Source organism: Schistocerca americana, chromosome 6, assembly GCF_021461395.2.
Source record: "Schistocerca americana isolate TAMUIC-IGC-003095 chromosome 6, iqSchAmer2.1, whole genome shotgun sequence".
NCBI classification, from domain to species: Eukaryota; Metazoa; Arthropoda; class Insecta; order Orthoptera; family Acrididae; genus Schistocerca; species Schistocerca americana.
This window is the reverse complement of record NC_060124.1, coordinates 250,130,480-250,152,000: the sequence shown is the minus strand read 5'-3', so window position 1 is coordinate 250,152,000 and position 21,521 is coordinate 250,130,480. Positions and strand designations below refer to the sequence as shown.

Genomic DNA, 21,521 nt, shown 5'->3' with positions numbered 1-21,521 from the left:
TATTTGATTTTCCTGTCATACAGTAATGTGTGTATCCTTGTTATGTATTAGCCTGCTGGTTTTCTTGAGGCTGTCTGTGGTGAGTAAAATGCTTTCAACTACAAACAAATACGGAATATTTTGACCAGTAAATTCATTAAAGGGAAATTCATAAAAACTCCATTTTTGAGATTACTAATTATCCTCAACCCCCTCTTTGTTTGAATTTTAAATATGTTTGTGCTCTGAGCAGGGCTACCCCAGAAAATAATTCCATAGCTAAGCAGTGAATGACACTGTGCACATAATATGCTTGCGGCATTATTTGTTGGTTGGTTGTAGATGTTAATATATTTTCATGGAGTAGCACACCCTTGAGTGTTTTTGACAAATTACTCATATGTGTATCCCATTCAAGTTCTGCTGAACCCATCGACCCAAGAACGTAGTCAGATTTAAAGCAGATGAAGCGGATGAAATAAATGGGAGGAAGTTCACATTTACTGTTCTTTCAGTGTTTGCAATTAATTTGCTTATGTTAACAAATACTAACAAAGAGATAGAGGGGCTGGCCAGTACAGCCCACAGATACACGAAACAGAACTCTGCCCAAACAGATATCTTTGGCTTCCCTGTGACAACCATGCCTCCATCCTTGCTAACCTCCCTGTTTACCTTTCCCTGTTGCTTCATAACCTGGGTTGTAAGTAACTGAATCCACTTTCCCTTCTTCCCCTTTTTTCCCCTCTCTCCTCCCTGATGAAGGAACAAAGTTCCGAAAGCTAGGAATGTAAATTTTCTGATCTGTTTTGTATATCTGTCGGCTGTACTGAGCTGAGGTAAGTACTGGCCAACCCCTCTATCTCTTTGTTAGTATTTGTTTCACATCTTTATATGAGATTTTCCATTAATCATCTGTTTTTGTTAAAGCAGTATGAGAATCAAGCGTGGTCTTAAACCTTGAGGTACTTCATATTTTCTGACTTTAACATTGAATTCTTACTGCTATGAAACGTCTGCAGGTTTCCAGATGTAAAAATAAAACTGCAGGAGAATATTTTATGTTCTGAAGATGGCATTAGCCAAAACCGTTAATAGTGGATTGTAAAAAAAATTGTGTGGTCGAGGCGGAGCTTAGAAAGTGCTACAATATGATCACAGACTCATTACAGACTTTGTCTTCAATTGATAAATGTTTGTTAATGCCTTCTTCTTTGTTGAAATACCCCTCTTAATTTGTGCATTAAATTTATCTTCACAGCTATTTCCAGTTGAATCATTAAATTTATCTTTACAGCTATTTCCAGCTGATTCAAAATTCTCTGTTCTCAGACAGATATCAATATAAATTTTCATTTTATCATTATTCTTAGCAAAAAAAGTACAAATAGATGACTTTTGTTCATAGGAGTATGATATATTTGACCATTTCTGGTACTCGTTGTCTCAAGAAGATTTTGAAAGCAAATGGGAAGCTGTTGGATGGCCATTACGAGTATATGAACAAATAGATGAGACAAATTTGTTCCATGAGGAGGAAATAGAAAGGCTTCACAAAATCCAAATAGAAGACGAATTTGCTTTGTATGCCAGACTTGAGCAGATAACAGTTCAAGTCAGTCAAATGGCCAGAGAGACTGATATAGCTAAGGTAATTTCAAGAGTGTTTAATATTGTGTTAAGCATGTTCTGTAGGTATATTTGAGACACCCTAATTGATTCTAAAGAAATAGAAACTTAGTAATAATAAGTTTTGAATGGTGATGTGTGTTTACTTCAATTATATTTGTCTGTAATCAAACTAGTAATCTAGTCAGTTGGTTTTCAAAACAGCCCAAAATTTGTGGAAGTTTTTTTCTTCAATGTTCCTGTATGTCTTTTGGGCCTGAATCTGAATTTCATGTTATCTGCTTTGTAAGAGCTCGGCTTCTCACCTCAGACTCCAGCTCTCATCTGAGATACGAGTATGTCTACAGAGTGGCAAGTGAAGTGTTTATCCTTTTCTGTGTTTTCCATGGAGTATATTTATTAAATTTTGTACGTGTTTGTCTGTTTAAGAGGGTTAATCTCACGTTTTTGTAAGAGTAAATTCATTCAGTCTGTTGGTGACACATCTGGGGGTTACAAGTCACATATCTAGGATTGTCTGCTTTTATAGTCACTTCTTCAGTAGTTTTGTTAGGATGGACATGATGTGCGCATGCTGTGTGTGGACGTAGGAGAAGCTGGCCACAGTTTGCGAATAGCTCAACATGCTGTTGGCTATGGTCAATCACCTTCAGGCTGCTGTTTCAGGGTGTAGAGGTGGTGGAGAATCTGGCGCATTGTATGGGATACCTCAGGCATCACTTGTTTTGCACACATACTCTGCTTCCAAGGCCCCTCCTAGTGCACCTGATGTGGTGAATCCACTCTCACAACAGTGTGAGTGGCGGGTGGTAATGTGTTCGCGTCACTCAAGCCGGAGAGCCATGACCACTCCTTCAGCAGGGTCTGACAGGCATGGTGATGGTGCGGAGGGGGGAGGGGGGGGGGGGGTGTTTACTGGTTATTGGGAGCTCCAATGTTAGGTGTGTTATGGAGCCCCTTAGGCAGATACTGTTCTGGGCTGGAAAGAAAACCAATGTGCACTCGATATGTGTGCCAGGGAGCCTCATCTGAGATGTGGAGGCAGCCTCACCTGTTGCTATCGAGCATGCAGGGTGCAATTGTCTGCAAGTTGTGGCTCACATCGACACAAACGATGCCTGTTGCATGGGTTCTGAGGTGAACCTCAGTTTGTACAGATGGTTGGTGGAGGTGGTGAAGACTCCTGGCTGCAGGGTGCAAGCAGAGCTTGCAATTTGCAGCATTATTCCCAGAGCTGATTGGGGTCCTTTGGTTTGGAGCTGAGTGGAGGGTCTCAACCAAAGGCTACGTCGACTCTGTGGAAGTATTGACTGCAGATTTCTAGACCTGCATTATTGTATGACCATTTGTAGGACTCACCTTGATAGACCAGTGATGCACTACACAAAGGAAGCAGCTACTCAAGTGGCAGAGTACTTTTGGAGTGCACATGAGGGTTTTTAGGCAAGGCGGTAATTTGCTTGCTGTGAATCGACTAGCGAGTGTTCATTAGCACACGAATGAACATTCGCTAGTTGATTCACAGCAAGGGAAGTCAAACAGCATTCACAATAAAGATACACTGACTGCAAAAGTTTTATCAGCAAGCTGTCAAAGTATTCATAATGAAGTTCCTGAATTTACTACCCACCAAGAAAGATCTAACACTCAAATTATTCTTGGAACTGAGAGCTGGCTGAAACCCAAAGTGGAAAGCTCTGAGATATTTAATGAGTCATGGGACATATATTGCAAAGACAGATTAGTGACTATTAGGAGGGGCACTGTTTGTTGCAGTTGGCAAAAATGTTGTCTCCATTGATGTTGAAGTTGAGTGTGACAGTGAAATAATCTAGTCACATATAACAGGTGTAGGTGAAACTAAGTTAATTGTTGGATCTTTTTACAGGCCACCCTATTCTGCTATGACAGTTCTAGAGTCGTTCAACGAAAGTCTACTGTCAGTAGTGTGTAAATACCCATATCATTTGGAGATGACTTTAACTTGCCTAGAATGGACTGGGATGTCTATGGATTCGTTTCAGTGGTTACAGACAGACAATCATGCAAAATACTTTTGAACATGTTTTCTGAAAATTATCTTGAGCAGCTAGCCTGGCAGCCCACACACAGTGGAAATGTCATAGACCTTGTAGCTACAAATAGGCCGGACCTTATCGACAGTGTCAGTATAGAAATGGGAATTAGCGATCATGATGTCATTATCGCAACTAAGATTAAGAAAGTTAATAAATCAGTCAAGAAGGCTAGGGGAGTGTTTCTGCTAGAAAGAGCAGACAAACATTTATTAATATGTCACTTAGACAGTGAATTGGCATCACTTAGTTACAGTAAGATGGATGTAGAGGAATTATGGGAACAGTTTTAAGTAGATAGTAAATCTTCGTCTGGGGAGTTACATGCCTAGTATGTGGATAAAGGATGGGAAAGACCCACCATGGTTTAATAATGAAATTCGGCGGGGGCTGAGGAAGCAGAGGCTGTTGCACTCTTGGTTCAAAATGGGATGCACAAATAACAACAAGCAAAGGTTAGTAGAGATTTATGCAATTGTGAAAAGATCTATGCACGAAGCATACAACAACTACTACTGTCACAGCTTAACAAAAGATATGACAGAGAACCCAAGAAAGTTCTGGTCGTATGTGAAATTGCTAAGTGGGTCTAAGGCTTCCTTTCATTCCCATGTTGACCAGTCTATTGTGGCAATTGAAGATAGTGAAACAAAAGCTGAAGTTTTAAATTTCACATTCAAGAAATTGATCACACAGGAGAACCGTACAAACATACCATCATTTAACCATCAGACAGACTCCTGTATGGACGGCATAGAAATAATCAAACCTGGCACAGAGAAACAACTGAAAGATTTGAAAACAAATAAATCACCAGGTCCAGATTGAATCACAGTTAGATTTTATAAAGGGTACTCTATGGCATTGACCACTTACCTAGCTTGCATTTATCGCGAATCTCTCACTCAACACAAAGTCCGAAGCGACTGGAAAAAATCACAGGTGACGCCAGTATATAAGAAAGGTAAAAGAACAGACCTGCAAAATTACAGGCCAATATCCCAAACTTCTGTTTGCTGCAGAACCTTTGAACATATTCTCAGTTCATATATAATAAACTTTCTTGAGGCTAAGAAGCTTATATCCACAAATCAGCTTGGTTTTAGAAATCATCGCTTGTGCGAAACTCAGTTTACCATTCTCTTGCAAGATATATTGAGAACTATGGATGAAGGGCAACAGACAAATTCTATATTTCTAGATTTCTGGAAAGTATTTGACATGGTGCCCCATTGCAGGCTGTTAAAGGTATGAGAATATGGAACAAGTTTGCAGATATGTGAGTAGCGCAAGGACTTCTAAAATAATAGAACCAAGTATGTTGTCCTCGATGGCAGGTGTTTATCAGAGACAAGGATATCAGGAGTGCCCCAGAGAAGTTTGATAGGGCTGCTGTTGTTCTTGATACACATAAATGCTTTGGCTGACTGGGGGGTTAGCAATCTGTGATTGTTTGCTGCTGATGCCGAGGTGTACAGTAAAGTGTCATAGTTGATTGACTGTAGGAAGATACAAGACAACTTAGGCAAAATTTCCAGTTGGTGTGATGAATGGCAGCTAGCCCTAAATGTAAAAAAAATGTAAGTTGATGCCGATGGTTGGAAGAGCAAACCAGTAATGTTTGGATACAGTGTTACTAATGTCCTACTTGCCACAGTCAAGTTGTTTAAATATCTTGGCATAACATTGCAAAGTGATATGAGGTGGAACGAGCATGTGACAACTGTGGTAGGGAAGACAAACAGTCGACTTCAGGTTATTGGGAGAATTTTAGGTAAGAGTGGTTTACCTGTAAAGGAGAATGCACATAGGACCTTTCTTGAGTATTACTCGAGTGCTTGGGATCTGTACTAGGTCGGATTGAAGGAAGACATCGAAGCGATTCAGAGGCGGATTGTTAGATTTGTTACCGGTAGTTTTGAACAACACATAAGTGTTACAGAGATGCTTCGAGTACTAAAATGGGAATCCCTGGAGGGAAGGCGATGTTCTTTTCAAGAAACACTAGTGTGAAAATTTAGAGAACTGGCATTTGAAGCTGAGTGCCAAACAATTCTACTGCTGCCAACATACATTGCACGTAAAGACCACAACGATAAGGTACAAAAAATTAGGGCTCATACGGAGTCTCACAGACAGTTGTTCATCTCTCATTCTATTTGCTAGTGGTACAGGAGAGGAAATAGCAAATACTGGTACAGGGTACCCTCCACCATGCACAGTACAGTGGCTTGCAGAATATCTTTGTAGATGTGGATGTAGATGCAGATGAACACAAAAAACTTAAAATTTTTCCTCTTTCAGTTTTCTCTTGTATTTTGAGAACTACGTTTTTGCTTATGATGACCACTCTACACAGAATTACAGTAGACAAAATTTTCCACAGAATCCACCAGTCAGGTTTGATTTTCTGATGAGCGATATCGGCACTGGACCATGCTGAAAAGCAATGATTTATTGGCCCTTCCGCAATAATGTTAAAAATGCCCACTTCCACCCCTAAAATTAGGAAAATATACATGTTATCAACAAAAACCCCTACACGTTTTGAAAGCACAGTAAATCTCCTGTAAGCGACATCAGTTTTCTCATAAGGGAGGCTAGAGAAAAACAAAAATTACGAAAAATGCCTTTTGTACCTTACAGCCAAATGACCCCACCCTCCCAGCTATCTATCTCTCATTGGTGCTAAACTTTTGGTGTGTTATGCTTGCAAGAGATTGTTGTGAATGAATTGATGGGAAAGCAAGTTTGTTGAAAACATTAACAGATTATATTTGCATCATATTAGGTACATGACACTGGAGAGGAAGAAGAATATGATGTCCGTATGTAGTAATGTAGAGATCATGTAAAATAAGTGAATGTTGAGCCTAGGATTGGTCATTTCTTTGAGTAGGTTCTCCATCTGGAAATGAAAGAAGGCATTTAGTGACAGAATATGAGATACAAAAGCCATGTAACTTGTATATTGAACTGGTGCTAATGTCGTGTGTGCAGTTCTTTCACTTGTCTCTGTTTGGCTGTTAGTGGTCCTGTCATTGTATCTTTGGGACTAGAAGGTTCAGGTGAAGGATCCAGAACAAGGAAGCTCCAGGCAAAGTGTCAGGCTGTGGAATATCTAGTCTGAACAGTAGGTTGTTGCTGTCCTTCAACTGAAAAATTTGTAGTTGGATAATTAATGTTATGATAGGGAAAAAGTGATTCGTAAATATGCGTAATGCTGCAAGTATCACAAAAATTAATACCTTCTGTCACCTCAGCTGCTTCGATAGTGATACTGCAAGAGGCTCATCCAGATAATCTTCTATATCAATATTGTCGTCGATGTTGGAGCGTGATCTTTCACATTGTTAATACTGTTTCATGCGAAACAGTCCTGCTCATGTACGCCCACACTGGTCTTCGCAATCTGTCTTGCATTTACAAGATATAAGCAGAAGATGCCTCTCTGGTGCTGGGGGTTTCAGTGTTGTAGTGGGGAGCTAACCCTCTTTTTGTCACATTCCAGCCCCAATGGTCTGGATCCAAGTATTACAGTGTATGTGTAAGGCAGGGATATGGTCTTTCACCCCTACTTGCTTTTGAAGAAGCAGTGACAGAAATAAAAGAATAGTTCAAGAGTGAAATTAAAATTCAAGATGGAAGGATATCAATGATAAGATTCACTGATGATATTGCTATCTTCAGTGAATGGGAAGAGGAATTACAGGGCTTGCTGATTGGAATAAACAGTCTAATGAGCATAGAATATGGATTGAGACTATATCAAAGAAATATGAAAGCAATGAGAAGTAGCAGAAATGAGGACAGTGAGAAGTTTAACATCAGGATTAGTGACTGTGAAGAAGATGAAGTTAAGGAACTCTGTTACCTAGGCAGCAAAATAGCCCATGACGCATGGAGCAAGGGGGACATCAAAAGCAGAGTAGCACTGGCAAAAATGTCACTTCTGGCCAAGAGAAGTCTGCTAGTATGAATTTTAGGCCTTAATTTGAGGAAGAAATTTCTGAGAATGTACGTTTGGAGCATGAAATTGTATGGTAGTGAAACATTGACTGTGGGCAAACCAGAACAGAAAGGAATCAAATCATTTGAACTGTTACAGCAAATAATTGAGGTTGGCATAGGAGAGGAATTTGCGGTAGGTTGCATCAAAGCAGACAGATGATTCAAAAAAGGTGTGGGGGGGGGGGGGGGGGGGGGTTGTTGCCAGATTAATATGCTCAAGTGGGCACATTTTCTTACCAATTTGCGACTCATACATCAATTATGTATAAAGTAAGTACAATAAAAGCGCGACAGTTATGTTCGATGGGTACTCCATGGACAGAAGGATACCAAGTCTATGGAGAGATTGAGTAGGTTGAACAAAAAGCACTCTGTGGAGATACAATTTAGCAGCACCGTAACAGCAACAGTTTCGCAAATAAATTTCTATCAAATGCAAAAAGGCAAGGATAGACAAATCACCATGCTCATGGCAAAATGCAATGAATGTGGAATCACCTCCAAGCAGGCAGCTGATGATGGAGACACACAGATTAAGCAGATAGCAGAACACCTGGCTTTGACTCACAAGAGTGTTACAATTGTGGGGAAGATGCTGATCTTCTGGTCATAATGATGGGTCTCAAACTCGTCCCAGTGTATAGTTCCTAAAGCCAGGGAGAGGTACAGCTCCACAGCTCCTCTACTATCTGGGAAATGGAGAAGAATGTTGCCAACCACATTCTCTTCATCCACACAATGAGTGGTTCTTACCCTATGTCTGCATTATTCAACAAAGGCAAGGTTAAATTTCTCAAGATCCACTCCAAAAATCAGGGTATTGAATCATACATTTCCCATTCAGTAATCCTTCAGCGCATCAAAAGGAAATAACAGCAGCTGGTAAGAAATTTCTAATTGACCTTTATGAATGGTAACCACCCAATCACTACATTCAGCAAGTTGAGGTATAAGCAGTATGTTACATCAGCGTACAAGGCATTAACAAACATAGCCCCAAAATCTTCCATTGAAGCTGCAGCTCAATAACACACCTTCAGAGTTATCCACAAGAAACAGCAGTGGATTGTAATGTGTGTGGATCTGGAACAGTTGGGGTGGGAGCTGACAAAAAATGGGTTGACTTCCCACTACCACACTGAAATCCCCAGCTCCAGAGAGATATGTTCAGCTTATTTCTTGCAGATGCCAGACAGAATCCCATGGTTGGTGTGGGTGACAAGCAGTACTGTTCCACTCTGACCACAATCTATTGGTTATGAACTGTAGATTAAAACTGAAGAAACTGCAAAAAGGTGGGAATTTAAGGAGATGGGACCTGGATAAACTGACTAAACCAGAGGTTGTAGAGAGTTTCATGGAGAGCGTAAGGGAACAATTGACAGGAATGGGGGAAAGAAATACAGTAGAAGAAGAATGGGTAGCTCTGAGGGATGAAGTAGTGAAGCAGCAGAGGATCAAGTAGGTAAAAAGACGAGGGCTAGTAGAAAACCTTGGGTAACAGAAGAAATATTGAATTTAATTGATGAAAGGAGAAAATATAAAAATGCAGTAAATGAAGCAGGCAAAAGTAAATACAAATGTCTCAAAAATGATATCGACAGGAAGTTCAAAATGGCTAAGCAGGGATGGCTAGAGGTTCAAATGTAAGGATGTAGAGGCTTATCTCACTAGGGGTAAGATAGATACTGCATACAGGAAAATTAAAGAGACCCTTGGAGAAAAGAGAACCACTTGTATGAACATCAAGAGCTCAGATGGAAACCCAGTTCTAAGCAAAGAAGGGAAAGCAGAAAGGTGGAAGGAGTATATAGAGGGTCTACACAAGGGCGAAGTACTTGAGGACAATATTATGGAAATGGAAGAGGATGTAGATGAAGATGAAATGGGAGATATGATACTACGTGAAGAGTTTGACAGAGCACTGAAAGACCTGAATCGAAACAAGGCCCCCGGAGTAGACAACATTCCATTGGAACTACTGACGGCCTTGGGAGAGCCAGTCCTGACAAAACTCTACCATCTGGTGAGCAAGATGTATGAGACAGGCGAAATACCCTCAGACTTCAAGAAGAATATAATAATTCCAATACCAAAGAAAACAGGTGTTGACTGATGTGAAAATTACCGAACTATCAGTTTAATAAGTCACAGCTGCAAAATACTAATGCAAATTCCTTACAGACAAATGGAAAAACTGGTAGAAGCCGACCTCGGCAAAAATCAGTTTGGATTCCGCAGAAATGTTGGAACACGTGAGGCAATACTGACCCTACGGCTTATCTTAGAAAGTAGATTACGGAAAGGCAAACCTACATTTCTAGCATTTGTGGACTTAGAGAAAGCTTTTGACAATGTTGACTGGAATACTCTCTTTCAAATTCTAAAGGTGGCAGGGGTAAAATACAGGGAGGGAAAGGCTATTTACAATTTGTACAGAAACCAGATGGCAGTTATAAGAGTCGAGGGGCATGAAAGGGAAGCAGCGGTTGGGAAGGGAGTGAGACAGGGTTGTAGCCTGTCCCCGATGTTATTCAATCTGTATATTGAGCAAGCAGTGAAGGTAACAAAAGAAAAATTCGGAGTAGGCATTAAAATCCACGGAGAAGAAATAAAAACTTTGAGGTTCACCGATGACATTGTATTTCTGTCAGAGACAGCAAAATACTTGGAAGAGCAGTTGAACGGAATGGACAGTGTTTTGAAAGGAGGATATAAGATGAATATCAACAAAAGCAAAACGAGGATAATGGAATGTAGTTGAATTAAGTTGGGTTATGCTGAGTGAATTAGATTAGGAAATGAGACACTTAAAGTAGTAAAGGAGTTTTGCTATTTGGGGAGCAAAGTAACTGATGATGGTCGAAGTAGAGAGGATATAAAATGCAGACTGGCATTGGCAAGGAAAGCGTTTCTGAAGAAGAGAAATTTGTTAACATCGAGTATAGATTTAAGTGTCAAGAAGTTGTTTCTGAAAGTATTTGTATGGAGTGTAGCCATGTATGAAAGTGAAACATGGACGATAAATAGTTTGGACAAGAAGAGAATAGAAGCTTTCGAAATGTGGTGCTACAGAAGAATGCTGAAGATTAGATGGGCAGATCACATAACTAATGAGGAGGTATTGAATAGAATTGGGGAGAAGAGAAGTTTGTGGCACAACTTGGCAAGAAGAAGGGATCGGTTGGTAGGACGTGTTCTGAGGCATCGAGGGATCACCAATTTAGTATTGGATGGCAGCGTGGAGAGAAAAAATCGTAGAGGGAGACCAAGAGATGAATACACTAAGCAGATTCAGAAGGATGTAGGCTGCAGTAGGTACTGGGAGATGAAGAAGCTTGCACAGGATAGAGTAGCATAGAGAGATGCATCAAACCAGTCTCAGGACTGAAGACCACAACAACAACAACAAAGTCCCCATGGTACACAGAGCTTGAACAGCATGGTTATAATTGCAATTGACTAACTTAAGCGGGAAAACAAATTAAATACCTGTCTCCATATAACAACACACCGGTACAAGTCCCACTATCAATTTGCTGCTCTGTACATTTTTTAAAATATCGGTCATGAGTATGGCCTTTGCAATGCGTTTTTACAGAGAAGAATATTTATATAAAAATACCTAAAACATGAATTTGTCACCACAAGCTGCCCTTATGTGTAAGACATTAAGGAAGGCACTTACACACCAAACAAGGATAAAACTAGTGGTACTTGTTACATACAGTAGCTACGGATTTAAAACTTAATAAATGATGAACAACGTGAGCTCACGATACTGTTCAAAATTGGACAGGATAGTAAACTCATTACTTGGATTTCAGCTGTAACCAGGGTGCAGGAACAGTATAATAAGCACAATAATTCTCATCGGTTTCTGCAGAACCCAGAAAAAGAGGGCCAGTGCACCATAACGGAGCCCTCAAGACCGCCTGGAAGTAACATTGTGGCCACAGACTACCAGAGTGTAGAAGAATTGACAATACTTTCGTAATATTCTTCCACAATGCCATCAGGTCATTGCAGGATCCACAAGACTCCATGCCACAGAATTCCAGATTACCGTGCTGCCCCTTGACTTGTTCTACAGGGGCTGACAGAGCCTTTCATGATACACGTGCCTCTAGCAGTTGCATTTGTGCCACACTATTACTGACGTGCCAGCCACATTGAACTCATCACAGCTGACTGCTCTGGCCCAAGCCATCGCACTTAGTGTCACTTATGGCACCTCATGGGCAGCCACCACATGACCCAGGTGCTGCAGTCCAAGTCTCTCCAGTGGCAACTTGCATGCACCCAAATAGTCTCCTGCTCACTGCACAAGAACCACTTGTGATGATAAGTTTAGACAGAACAATCAAACTGACAGAGGTGGTAGAAGGCGCAGTGAAACCATAGCAAAAAACAAATTTCTACACGCTATCCAAGGGTCATTGTCAGTGTGTTCTATGCATTCCTTTCACCTACAGTATTTCTTGAGGCAACACATATGACGTGTGGTTCACTTTCTTCATGATTCTCCCTGTTGGATTAGAGGCAGGCCACTATTCAGCTATTGAGAATTGTTCTATGTCATTCCTCTGTAGCATTTCTTTCCACTCTCTTGAAATAAACTGTCGATGATTGTCAGTCAGAAACTGTTTATGCTTGCATTCATTTGTGAAGCAATGGTTGTCTAGTTTTGCAGACATCTCCTTTTTTTTGCTGCTCTCAGTATGTACTAGTTGTCATACTTTGAACTCACCTCTAATACCACCATTGGCTGCATTAAATTTCCACAAGATTTCTGTAAAGGACCAAATAAATCTATGGCCACAATATCGTTAATTCCTTTTGATATTGTTTGGTGCATAGACCCTTGGTGTCTTAACAGGTGCTGCCTTTGCCTTCAGGCATATGTCACATGTGTGGAGGATCTTACGAATGTTTCTGTGGATTTCCAAAAAATAGACACACTCAGCATTTGTCTGCGCCAAAATGGTCATTTCTGGAATTCATGGACTGCAACAGGTATTCAATTTTGTGTTCCAGAACACAATATCCAAGCCTGTGTTAACTCATTCAGGTGCTGATAGATTGTTTGATGAATCAGATAGTATTTCCGCTGCACAACTGTACTTTAATGTTCTTCAGTTGCAGATGCTCAATCTCCCATGATATTCTTAAGTAACTTTGTCAGGTATGATTTATATGGCACTTCCAGTATCAAATTAATGTAGTGTTCCGGCTTCCAGGACATTAGATAACTCTAAATTGCTAATGTGCAAAATCAGGACCCATCTAGGAAGGTAGCTGTGGCGTAATTTGCTTTACAGAAGAAAAGAATGTCTTACCACCATTACAACCGTAGTGACCCTGAATGTGAATCCCTGCGGGATTGCAGGTGCCTCTCTTTCATTTACGGTGTACTGCCACCCCCACTTGGTCAGACACCTGCACCTGCTCATAGACATGATAGGTCTTATGTTACCGTAGTCAGCCTCATTTATTGGTACGGATATACACACAGTCCAAAATGCAAACTATCTCAGGCCATGGAGATCTAATTATTCAAGTATGGACATAAAAGTAATTGTAGATTACACAGATGTCTTAATCTCATCAGATCGCCATAGGCATTCCCCAGTTCATCTCCATAGAGTCTTCTTCTTCAGTAGGTGCAATCATTAATAAGCTTCCTATACCATCCATATAAGCTAAGGAATCCTCGTAAGCTGCTTCTTACAGTAAGGCACTGCAAAACTTAAAAATTGCTTTTAATTTTGCATCCTCTGGTTTTATTCCTTGTACATTGGTAACATGCCTCAGAAACTTTATTGTATCTTTTCCAAATTCTGACTTCTTTAAATTTGCAGTTACACCCTCTGTTTCAAAAGCCATGAGTATGTCTTCAATTATCTTCACTTGTTTTTCCCATGTTGGACTTCCGATTAAACTGCCATCTGCATACATGGTCACCTTAGTAATTAACTGTTCGCCAAGTACTTTGTTGATTGATCTTATGAAAGCTGAGGTGGAAATATTGAAACCAAACAGTAGAATACAGTATTTGTAGCTGCTTCCAATGTACAAAAATGTTGTGTGCTATCTGAAATCCTTGTGAAATGGTACTTGCTAGTATCCAGACCTCAAGTCACAAAACACTTTCATCCCATGGGACTTATGGAGTAAGTCTTCTAAGTTTTTATGTCTGTCTCACTGTGGAATTAATATCTTAGTCACTGTGTGTGCATTTAGAATGAGTCTGATGTCCTAATTCTGCTTTTTTGCCACAAATAATGGGTTTATACTGGCTAGTATACTGTTTCCCCAAGAAAGTAATTAAGTCTAATAATAAGAAACTATGCAAAAAACCTTGGCGCTTACTAAAGGAATAAAAATATCTTGTAACTACAAAAGGGAACTGTATGTAACAACAAGAAAGAGTAATGACCCAGAAACAGCCAAATATTATAAAACTACTGTCCTACATTAAGAAAGGTTATTAAAAAGTCCAGAAGCATGTGCATCATGTCTGAGATTAATACCTTTGATAACAAAATCAAAATAATTTGGAATATTATTACAAGGGAGACTGGACAACCAAGAGTACAGGATGACGGCATCGCCATCAAAGCGAATGGAAACTTGATAAACAACAAGCAGGAAGTCGAAAAAATTTTGAATAATCATTTTTTTAATGTTGTAGAGAAAATAGGATCTAAATGTTCATTAGAAGAAGCAAGGCAGTTATTGGAACAGGCCTTACCCACACCATTTGATACAATTGAAATTCCACCCACCTCTCCATCTGAAATTAGGAAGATAATAAACTCTCTCAAGAATAGAAGCTCACATGGGATTGATGGCATTTCCAGCAGGATAATAAAAGCTTGTTCCCAAGAAATAAGTGGGATTCTTAGCCACATATGTAATAGCTCTCTGAAGCAGGGTATTTTCCCAGATAGACTGAAGTATGCCATTGTTATACCACTGCATAAAAAAGGGGATACATCTGATGTCAACAACTACCGCCCAATCTCTCTTCTGACTGCCTTATCCAAAATTCTTGAAAAAGTAATGTATTGTAGAGTAGCTTCACACCTTTGTAAAAATAAGGTTTTAACAAAATGTCAGTTTGGTTTCAGAAAGGTTTTTCAACGGAAAATGCTATATATACTTTCACTAATGAAATATTAAATGCTCTGAGTAACCGGAAGTCACCCGTTCAGATTTTTTGTGATCTATCAAAGGCTTTTGATTGTGTAAATCATGGAATACTTCTAGATAAGCTCAAGTACTGTGGTATGAATGGGACAGTGCTCAAATGGTTTAAATCATACCTAACAGGAAGAGTGCAGAAAGTTGAAATAAACAGTTCACATAATATGCAAAAAACTGGTGATTTCTCAAACTGGGGAACAATCAAGAATGGGGTGCCGCAAGGTTCAGTCTTGGGTCCTCTGCTGTTCTTAATATATATTAATAACTTGCCATTCTAAATTCACGAAGATGCAAAGCTGGTACTTTTTGCCGATGATACACGTATAGCTATCACACCCGACAGACAAGAATTAACTAGTGAAATTGTAAACGATGTTTTTCAGAAAATCATTACATGGTTCTCTGCAAAAGGGCTCTCATTAAAGAATGACCCCATTAATAAATATAGACTTCGATCAGAAATCGGTAGCTAAGGTAGAATATTCCAAATTTCTAGGTGTATGCATTGATGATGGGTTGAACTGGAAAAAACACACTGAGGATCTGCTGAAACATTCGAGTTCAGCTACTTATGCCATTAGGGTCATTGCAAATTTTGGCAATATACATCTGAGTAAATTTGCTTACCACACCTATTTTCATTCTCTGCTTTCGTATGGCATCATATTCTGGTGTAACTCATAATTGAGTAAAAGAGTGTTCATTGCACAAAAGCGTGTGATCAGAGTAATTGCTGGAGCTCATCCAAGATCATCCTGCAGACACTTATTTAAAGAGCTAGAAATCTTCACTGTAGCCTCACAATATATATATTCACTTATGAAATTTGTTAGTAACAATCTGAATGAATTCAAAAGTAATAGCAGTGTACATGGCTACAACACTAGGAGAAAGGATGATCTTCACTACTCAAGGTTAAATCTAATTTTGGCTCAGAAGGTGGTAAATTATGCTGCCACAAAAGTCTTTGGTCACTTACCTAATAGCATCAAAAGTCTGACAGATAGCCATATAGCATTTAAAAGGAAATTAAAAGAATTTCTTAATGGTAACTCCTTCTACTCTATTGAGTGTCATGTAATATTTTGTCTAATGTAATATTTTGTATAGACACCTTTTATTAACCTGACACATTCCACATCATTACGAAGTGTCATATTCATGATCTATGGAACAAGTACTAATCTGATCTAATCTAATCTAGTTGACCGTTTGATAATTCCTATCTGTAGTGTCCTTTGAATTTCCTCATACACTGCTCCACATTTGACTGTTAGATTGGATATGGCCTTACCAAAAAGGCCCATACTATCCTGGCCTCAATGTATGGAAAGCTACTATCCCCACACCCTCCATCCAACAGTTTTCTGACCCGTCGGTCCTGTCACCTCTTTCCAATTCACACCCGCACCTTACCGTGTGACACACTGGTCTTTTCCCCTTCTCTGCTCCTCTCCTTTCTCACTCCCCCCACAGCCTCCTGGCATTGTGTCTGGCAGCCTTATCCTGCCTCCTGTCTAGTCCTCGCATGCTCCACCAGAGTCTCTCTCTCCATCTGCACACTGCTATCTCTGCCCCTCCTCCATCCCTGTTGTACCCACTCAACAGGCCAGCCCATTGGTCAACCAACAGAGAATATGCTGAATAGCATGTAATGCATGTAATAGCACAAAATAGAAATATGTTATTGATTACTGATTCACAGAAGATTATAGGATCATAATGGAAAGAGTGCCAGACTCTTGACTGATAATAATTTGTAATAAGTGAAGTCCAGTTAGCTAAAAGATAAATAAGCCAAAGAGCACCATCACAATGCATGCAGTGAAATTTTATAACAAATTATTTGAGTGTCTGAATTATACATTCAAGGTGGTCAATCAGAAAGAGATAAGCCTAGAGAATGGTTTGCAGGGAATTGATTAAAATGAGAGATCACTTCTGTGGCAGACTTTGAGGCTCACAAAACCCATTTTCTTAAGTGTTGATCATCATCTAAGACCTTATGAACTATGAATGATTGAAATGATAGAGAAGAATTCCTGTGCTCCATATGGAAGTGGAATAGTTTTGGAGGAGATTATTCTGGTATCTTATGTACTATTCACCATACAACATACAGTGGTGTGTAAAGTATAGATTTAAATGAAGAAGCCTTTGAGAGAGAATTCAAAATTGCTGTTATGGACCTCCATGTTACTGCTACTGCATAAGAGCTGTGCACTCACAGACTTGCCTAGTTAGCAGAAGAACACTGAAGAAACATCCGACTCAGTAAGTAGATACAGGCAAAAAAGCACTGTGCAGTATCTACTGTTTTACTCCAAAGTTTTGGAAGCCTGTGTTCAAATAAGTGTGTAGAAACATATAGCTTCCTCTAACTTCTGTGTTACATAATTTCTTTCAGTTTAAAATTAAAGAAACGTGTATACACTGAGACATACTGACTGTCATTTTTCCCATGCACTATATGCAAATGGAATAGTTAGGGAGGGTACGATTGTGGTATCCTGTGTACCGTTCACCATACATCACGCAATGGTCTGTAAATTATAGCTTTAAATGAAGAAGGCCTCTGGGAGAGAATTCAAAGCTCCTACTGTGGACTTCATGTAGGGATGTTGTTGATGGGGTGACAGTGCTCAGTATTTCCAATTTGGACCTCCCAAGTTGCTACATGCCTAAATTGCCGCTACTGCGTAAATACTTGACATCACAGCTACTGCAAATGAGACTTGATACTTGGCAATTGCACAAGTAGGCATGAATTAAAGTAGCTTACAATGTTCTAAATAAATATCTCAAAATCTTAGTAAATTAATGTACCTATGCAAATTGTCCCTAAGAAGTACAAGTAACGTGGGAAGTTTAATCAAGTGTTAATTAATGTAAAATGTAATATACACCATATAGCAGAGATGCTGAGTTACAGACAGGCGCACGTGTGCAAACGCAACTCACACACACAGCTGCAGTCTCAGACAATTGAAGCCACACAGAGAATGCAGTCTTGTGTGTGAATTGCATTTTCTCTGCTGTATGGTGAGTAGCAACTTTCCTTTTCATAATATTGTTACATTCCATCCTGGATTTTCCATAGTTTAAAATGCATTATATTTTTTCTGGTAATATTTTCAAAGTTATGTACTTTTAAATATTGTGTACTGATGTGTGGATTTACAGTGGATTCTAGTGATGCAAATAAATACATTATTCACAAAATTCTGACTCAGGAACCACAGTCAATGTTGCAATACAATTGTTGCTGATGCGCGTTTATTCACATTCCCAGCAGCTAGTATACATAATCACATTATTGTGCATAACTGTTATACCCAACTAATATGCAAATTTTAATTAATTTACTGACTGAAAATGCTACAGTGGATGCACTGAAGTATGGAAGTGTCTGAATATGTCCATATTTAGAATGTTTAAATCAAATAATATTCGCTAGCTTTTTACTTAATATTTCAAATGTTTTTTATTCCGGTCTTTGATCACAATATGAATTCTTTAGACAATGACTGGTTTCAGTCTGTAATGACCATCCTCATGTCTATAATATACAAATATATACACCTATTGAGCAGTGTGTCTTTCAACATAATACAGCAATATGTATCGCAATATACTATCTTATAACCAGGGAAATGTACAAAAAATATGGTAAAACGTACCTTTTTTACACCATGTCCTAAAGTGATAAGGCCATAATGGCATCGTCAAAACATATAAATATAATCAGCATAGCATCGCCATATAGATCTAAAATAAGGTGTAGAATAGACTGCATCGTCCACAGAGTCATTATTACAACTGGCTACAGAAGCACAGTAGCTGCCAGAAATTTGTTTGCCTACATCCTCCCTAAATGTCGCTACTGTCGGCTTAGATGTAGTCATCATTTACACAAAAAACATAATCTGATAAAAACACATTATGTAAAATGCATGTAGCATACTTTTAAAATTGATAACTATTATAGAAACCAATTGTGATGCATTAAAAGACGAATACAGTTACCCATATAAAATTATTAAAAGGAAATATATGAATAGAATAGGACCGATCCTTTTTATGGTGAATTTACGGTCAACAATTAATATACGTATTACATTGCATGTAGCAACCTATAAATTGCCTATGGAGGATAAAATGTCTATATGACAGCTGAAAAAAGGACAGATCAATGATGTTATTTAGGCACGCACTGATCTTAAGAACTTAACCATTAAAGGGCTTTACGTACAACATTATATGTCTCCCACAGAAAACTTTTAAACAACATATTAACAGTCAATAAATAAAATTATATAGTCTGGTTAAACATTCAATGAGTAGGTAGGACATAATCAATTACAGGATTAGTACGATTAATGTATGGAAGTAGGCAAATGTCTGCTGTTCTCGACATAAATCGTCAAGTAAGGCTAGGTATAAATACACGAGGCACTACTTGGTTATCGTAGTATGTTATCAAACAAAGCAAAGTAGGCATTGGGCACAAAATCATTTTGTCCATTGAGCACCTTAGTGGGCTCATGCTATTTCGCTTTGTAAATCTCCAACTCCTCCAGAAAGTCAAGAGCGCGACCCTTCTCTGCCCTGTGTAGAATACGCATACAGCTCTCGATATTGCCTAGGGTGTGGCCGGTTTCTGCCAATTGAATTCCCAATGCAGTTATGTTATGTGCCTGCAAATGGTCCCTGAATCTAACCAGGACATGCTGTAACAAAGGTACGTTTTTCTGTATTTTCTGCGCATTTCCCTGGTTGTATGATAGTATATTGTGATATATATTGCTGTATTATGTTGAAAGACACACTGCTCACAAGGTGTATATATTTCTATATTATAGATTTCAGGATGGTCATTATGGACTGAAACCGCTCATCGTCTAAAGAATTCATATTGTGATCAAAGACTGGAATAAAAAACATTTGACAGTATTACATCACTGTTTGTATACATGACCATGTCGCAGTTGGTGATACTTAATGTTTATTATTAACCACAGAATTTTTTGTGTCAGTAAGCATGAGATTATAATCCTGACGTTCAAAGTTGTTGATAAACAGTATCTTTTAGAGTGTCAACCAAATTTAGAATTCCATCTTATGATTGTTGATTAAATTCAGTAGATTTCTCAGTTTGACTTCTATTGTTGTAGGCTCACGAACTGGCTGTGGAAGTTAGACGTATGTGGAAGGCAATGAAAGAGACTCAGGAACATGGCCAGCTGCTGAATCAGAGACAAAGGCTCTTTGGTGATCCTATAACTCCTTTTGATGCACTTGTGAGGCTCATTAAGGAATCTGAACCATACAGAAATATGTGGCTTGCAACATCAGGTATCTTTTGTCTGTAATGCGTAATGTAATGTAATGTTTAAATAAGTTACACATTCTTTAAGTAAAAATGCACTTGGTCATTTCTTTTTATAATAGAGTATGTCTCATGGTGAATTATGTTTAGCAATTTAGCAACAATTTTATGTTCTCTAAATACATGTTTTATGACATAAATTATGAGCTCTAATACCTTAATATTTAACATTAAACTGCATTCATTTATGATTCAAATTTGTTAAAAAAAGAATGGTGAAGAATGGAAAAGAATATGAAGAATGATAAGTAATAGCTTAACTCGTGGCAATTAACACAAAATGGTTTAAACTAATGTATTATTCTTTATTTTATGCAAATACTATTTCTGGGATTGTCAACTCATTTTGAGGAGGGGGTGGGGGTGGACAATTTTAATGTGAGGTCACTTCCAAACAGTATTAGTAGCTGATGAAATGATGACAGACAGTTATCAAGGCCTTGGTGATAATTGGCTGTTAATAATGTGGAAGAACTGGTAATAGGAGGAGATACAAGTAGATACCTTCATACAATTCTAAAGTTAAAAAATACAGAATTGAAGAGGATAAGACATTTAGAGAATGGTTTTGATGAGGGACACCAGAAACAAAGGAAGAAATAAAGTGAGAAAGAGGAAGGCGCAAAAAGTGGTTGTAGAGGCAAAGAGAAAGTTGATGAATAAATGGACCACAATGGTGGAACAAGATAATAAAAGATTTAAAAGCTACTGTATGGAATGAGTAGACATAGGAGAAGATGAATAAATGGCAGAGAATAAAATAATCATTGATAAGGATAGAAATGAGGAGGTGGAGGAGGAGGATGAGGAGGAGGAGGTGGAGGTGGAGGAGGAGGAGAAAGTTAAAGAGATGTCGAGGACATATTTGATGATTTGCTGCATCCACATGGAACAGTGGAGGAAGCTAGAGATGTAGAAGAGTAGAAGAGATAGTGGAACGGAAATATGGAGAGATATAATGTGACAGAAGAGATGAGGGTGTACACCTGCTGTACAGAGTTATGAATGTTATATGCAAGAAAGTGAGAATTCCAGAAAACTCAAAGAGGGAATAACAGTCCAGTTTTCAAGAAAGAAAGACAAAATATTTAAAAAAAAACTATGGCATTGTCATGCTTAAGTGCTACTGTGCAAAGCTATTTTTGAGAAGACTGGAGGAATGAACGAGGATAACAAGGTAAGAGCAGCTTAGGAAAGTATAACTTCAGGTCAGGACAGTGCATAGTAGA

At 38.8% G+C, this 21,521-nt stretch overlaps 1 protein-coding gene across 1 annotated transcript in view; it reads left to right on the top strand.

The window, feature by feature from the left end:
* The window catches only part of LOC124620075 (dynein axonemal heavy chain 1-like), an 804,068-nt gene that overhangs the window by 12,641 nt on the left and 769,906 nt on the right, over nt 1–21,521 (top strand). The window contains exons 3-4 of the mRNA XM_047146741.1: nt 1,388–1,630; nt 20,078–20,258. Coding sequence (XP_047002697.1) covers nt 1,388–1,630; nt 20,078–20,258 — 424 coding nt within the window. The remainder of the gene's footprint in view (nt 1–1,387; nt 1,631–20,077; nt 20,259–21,521) is intronic.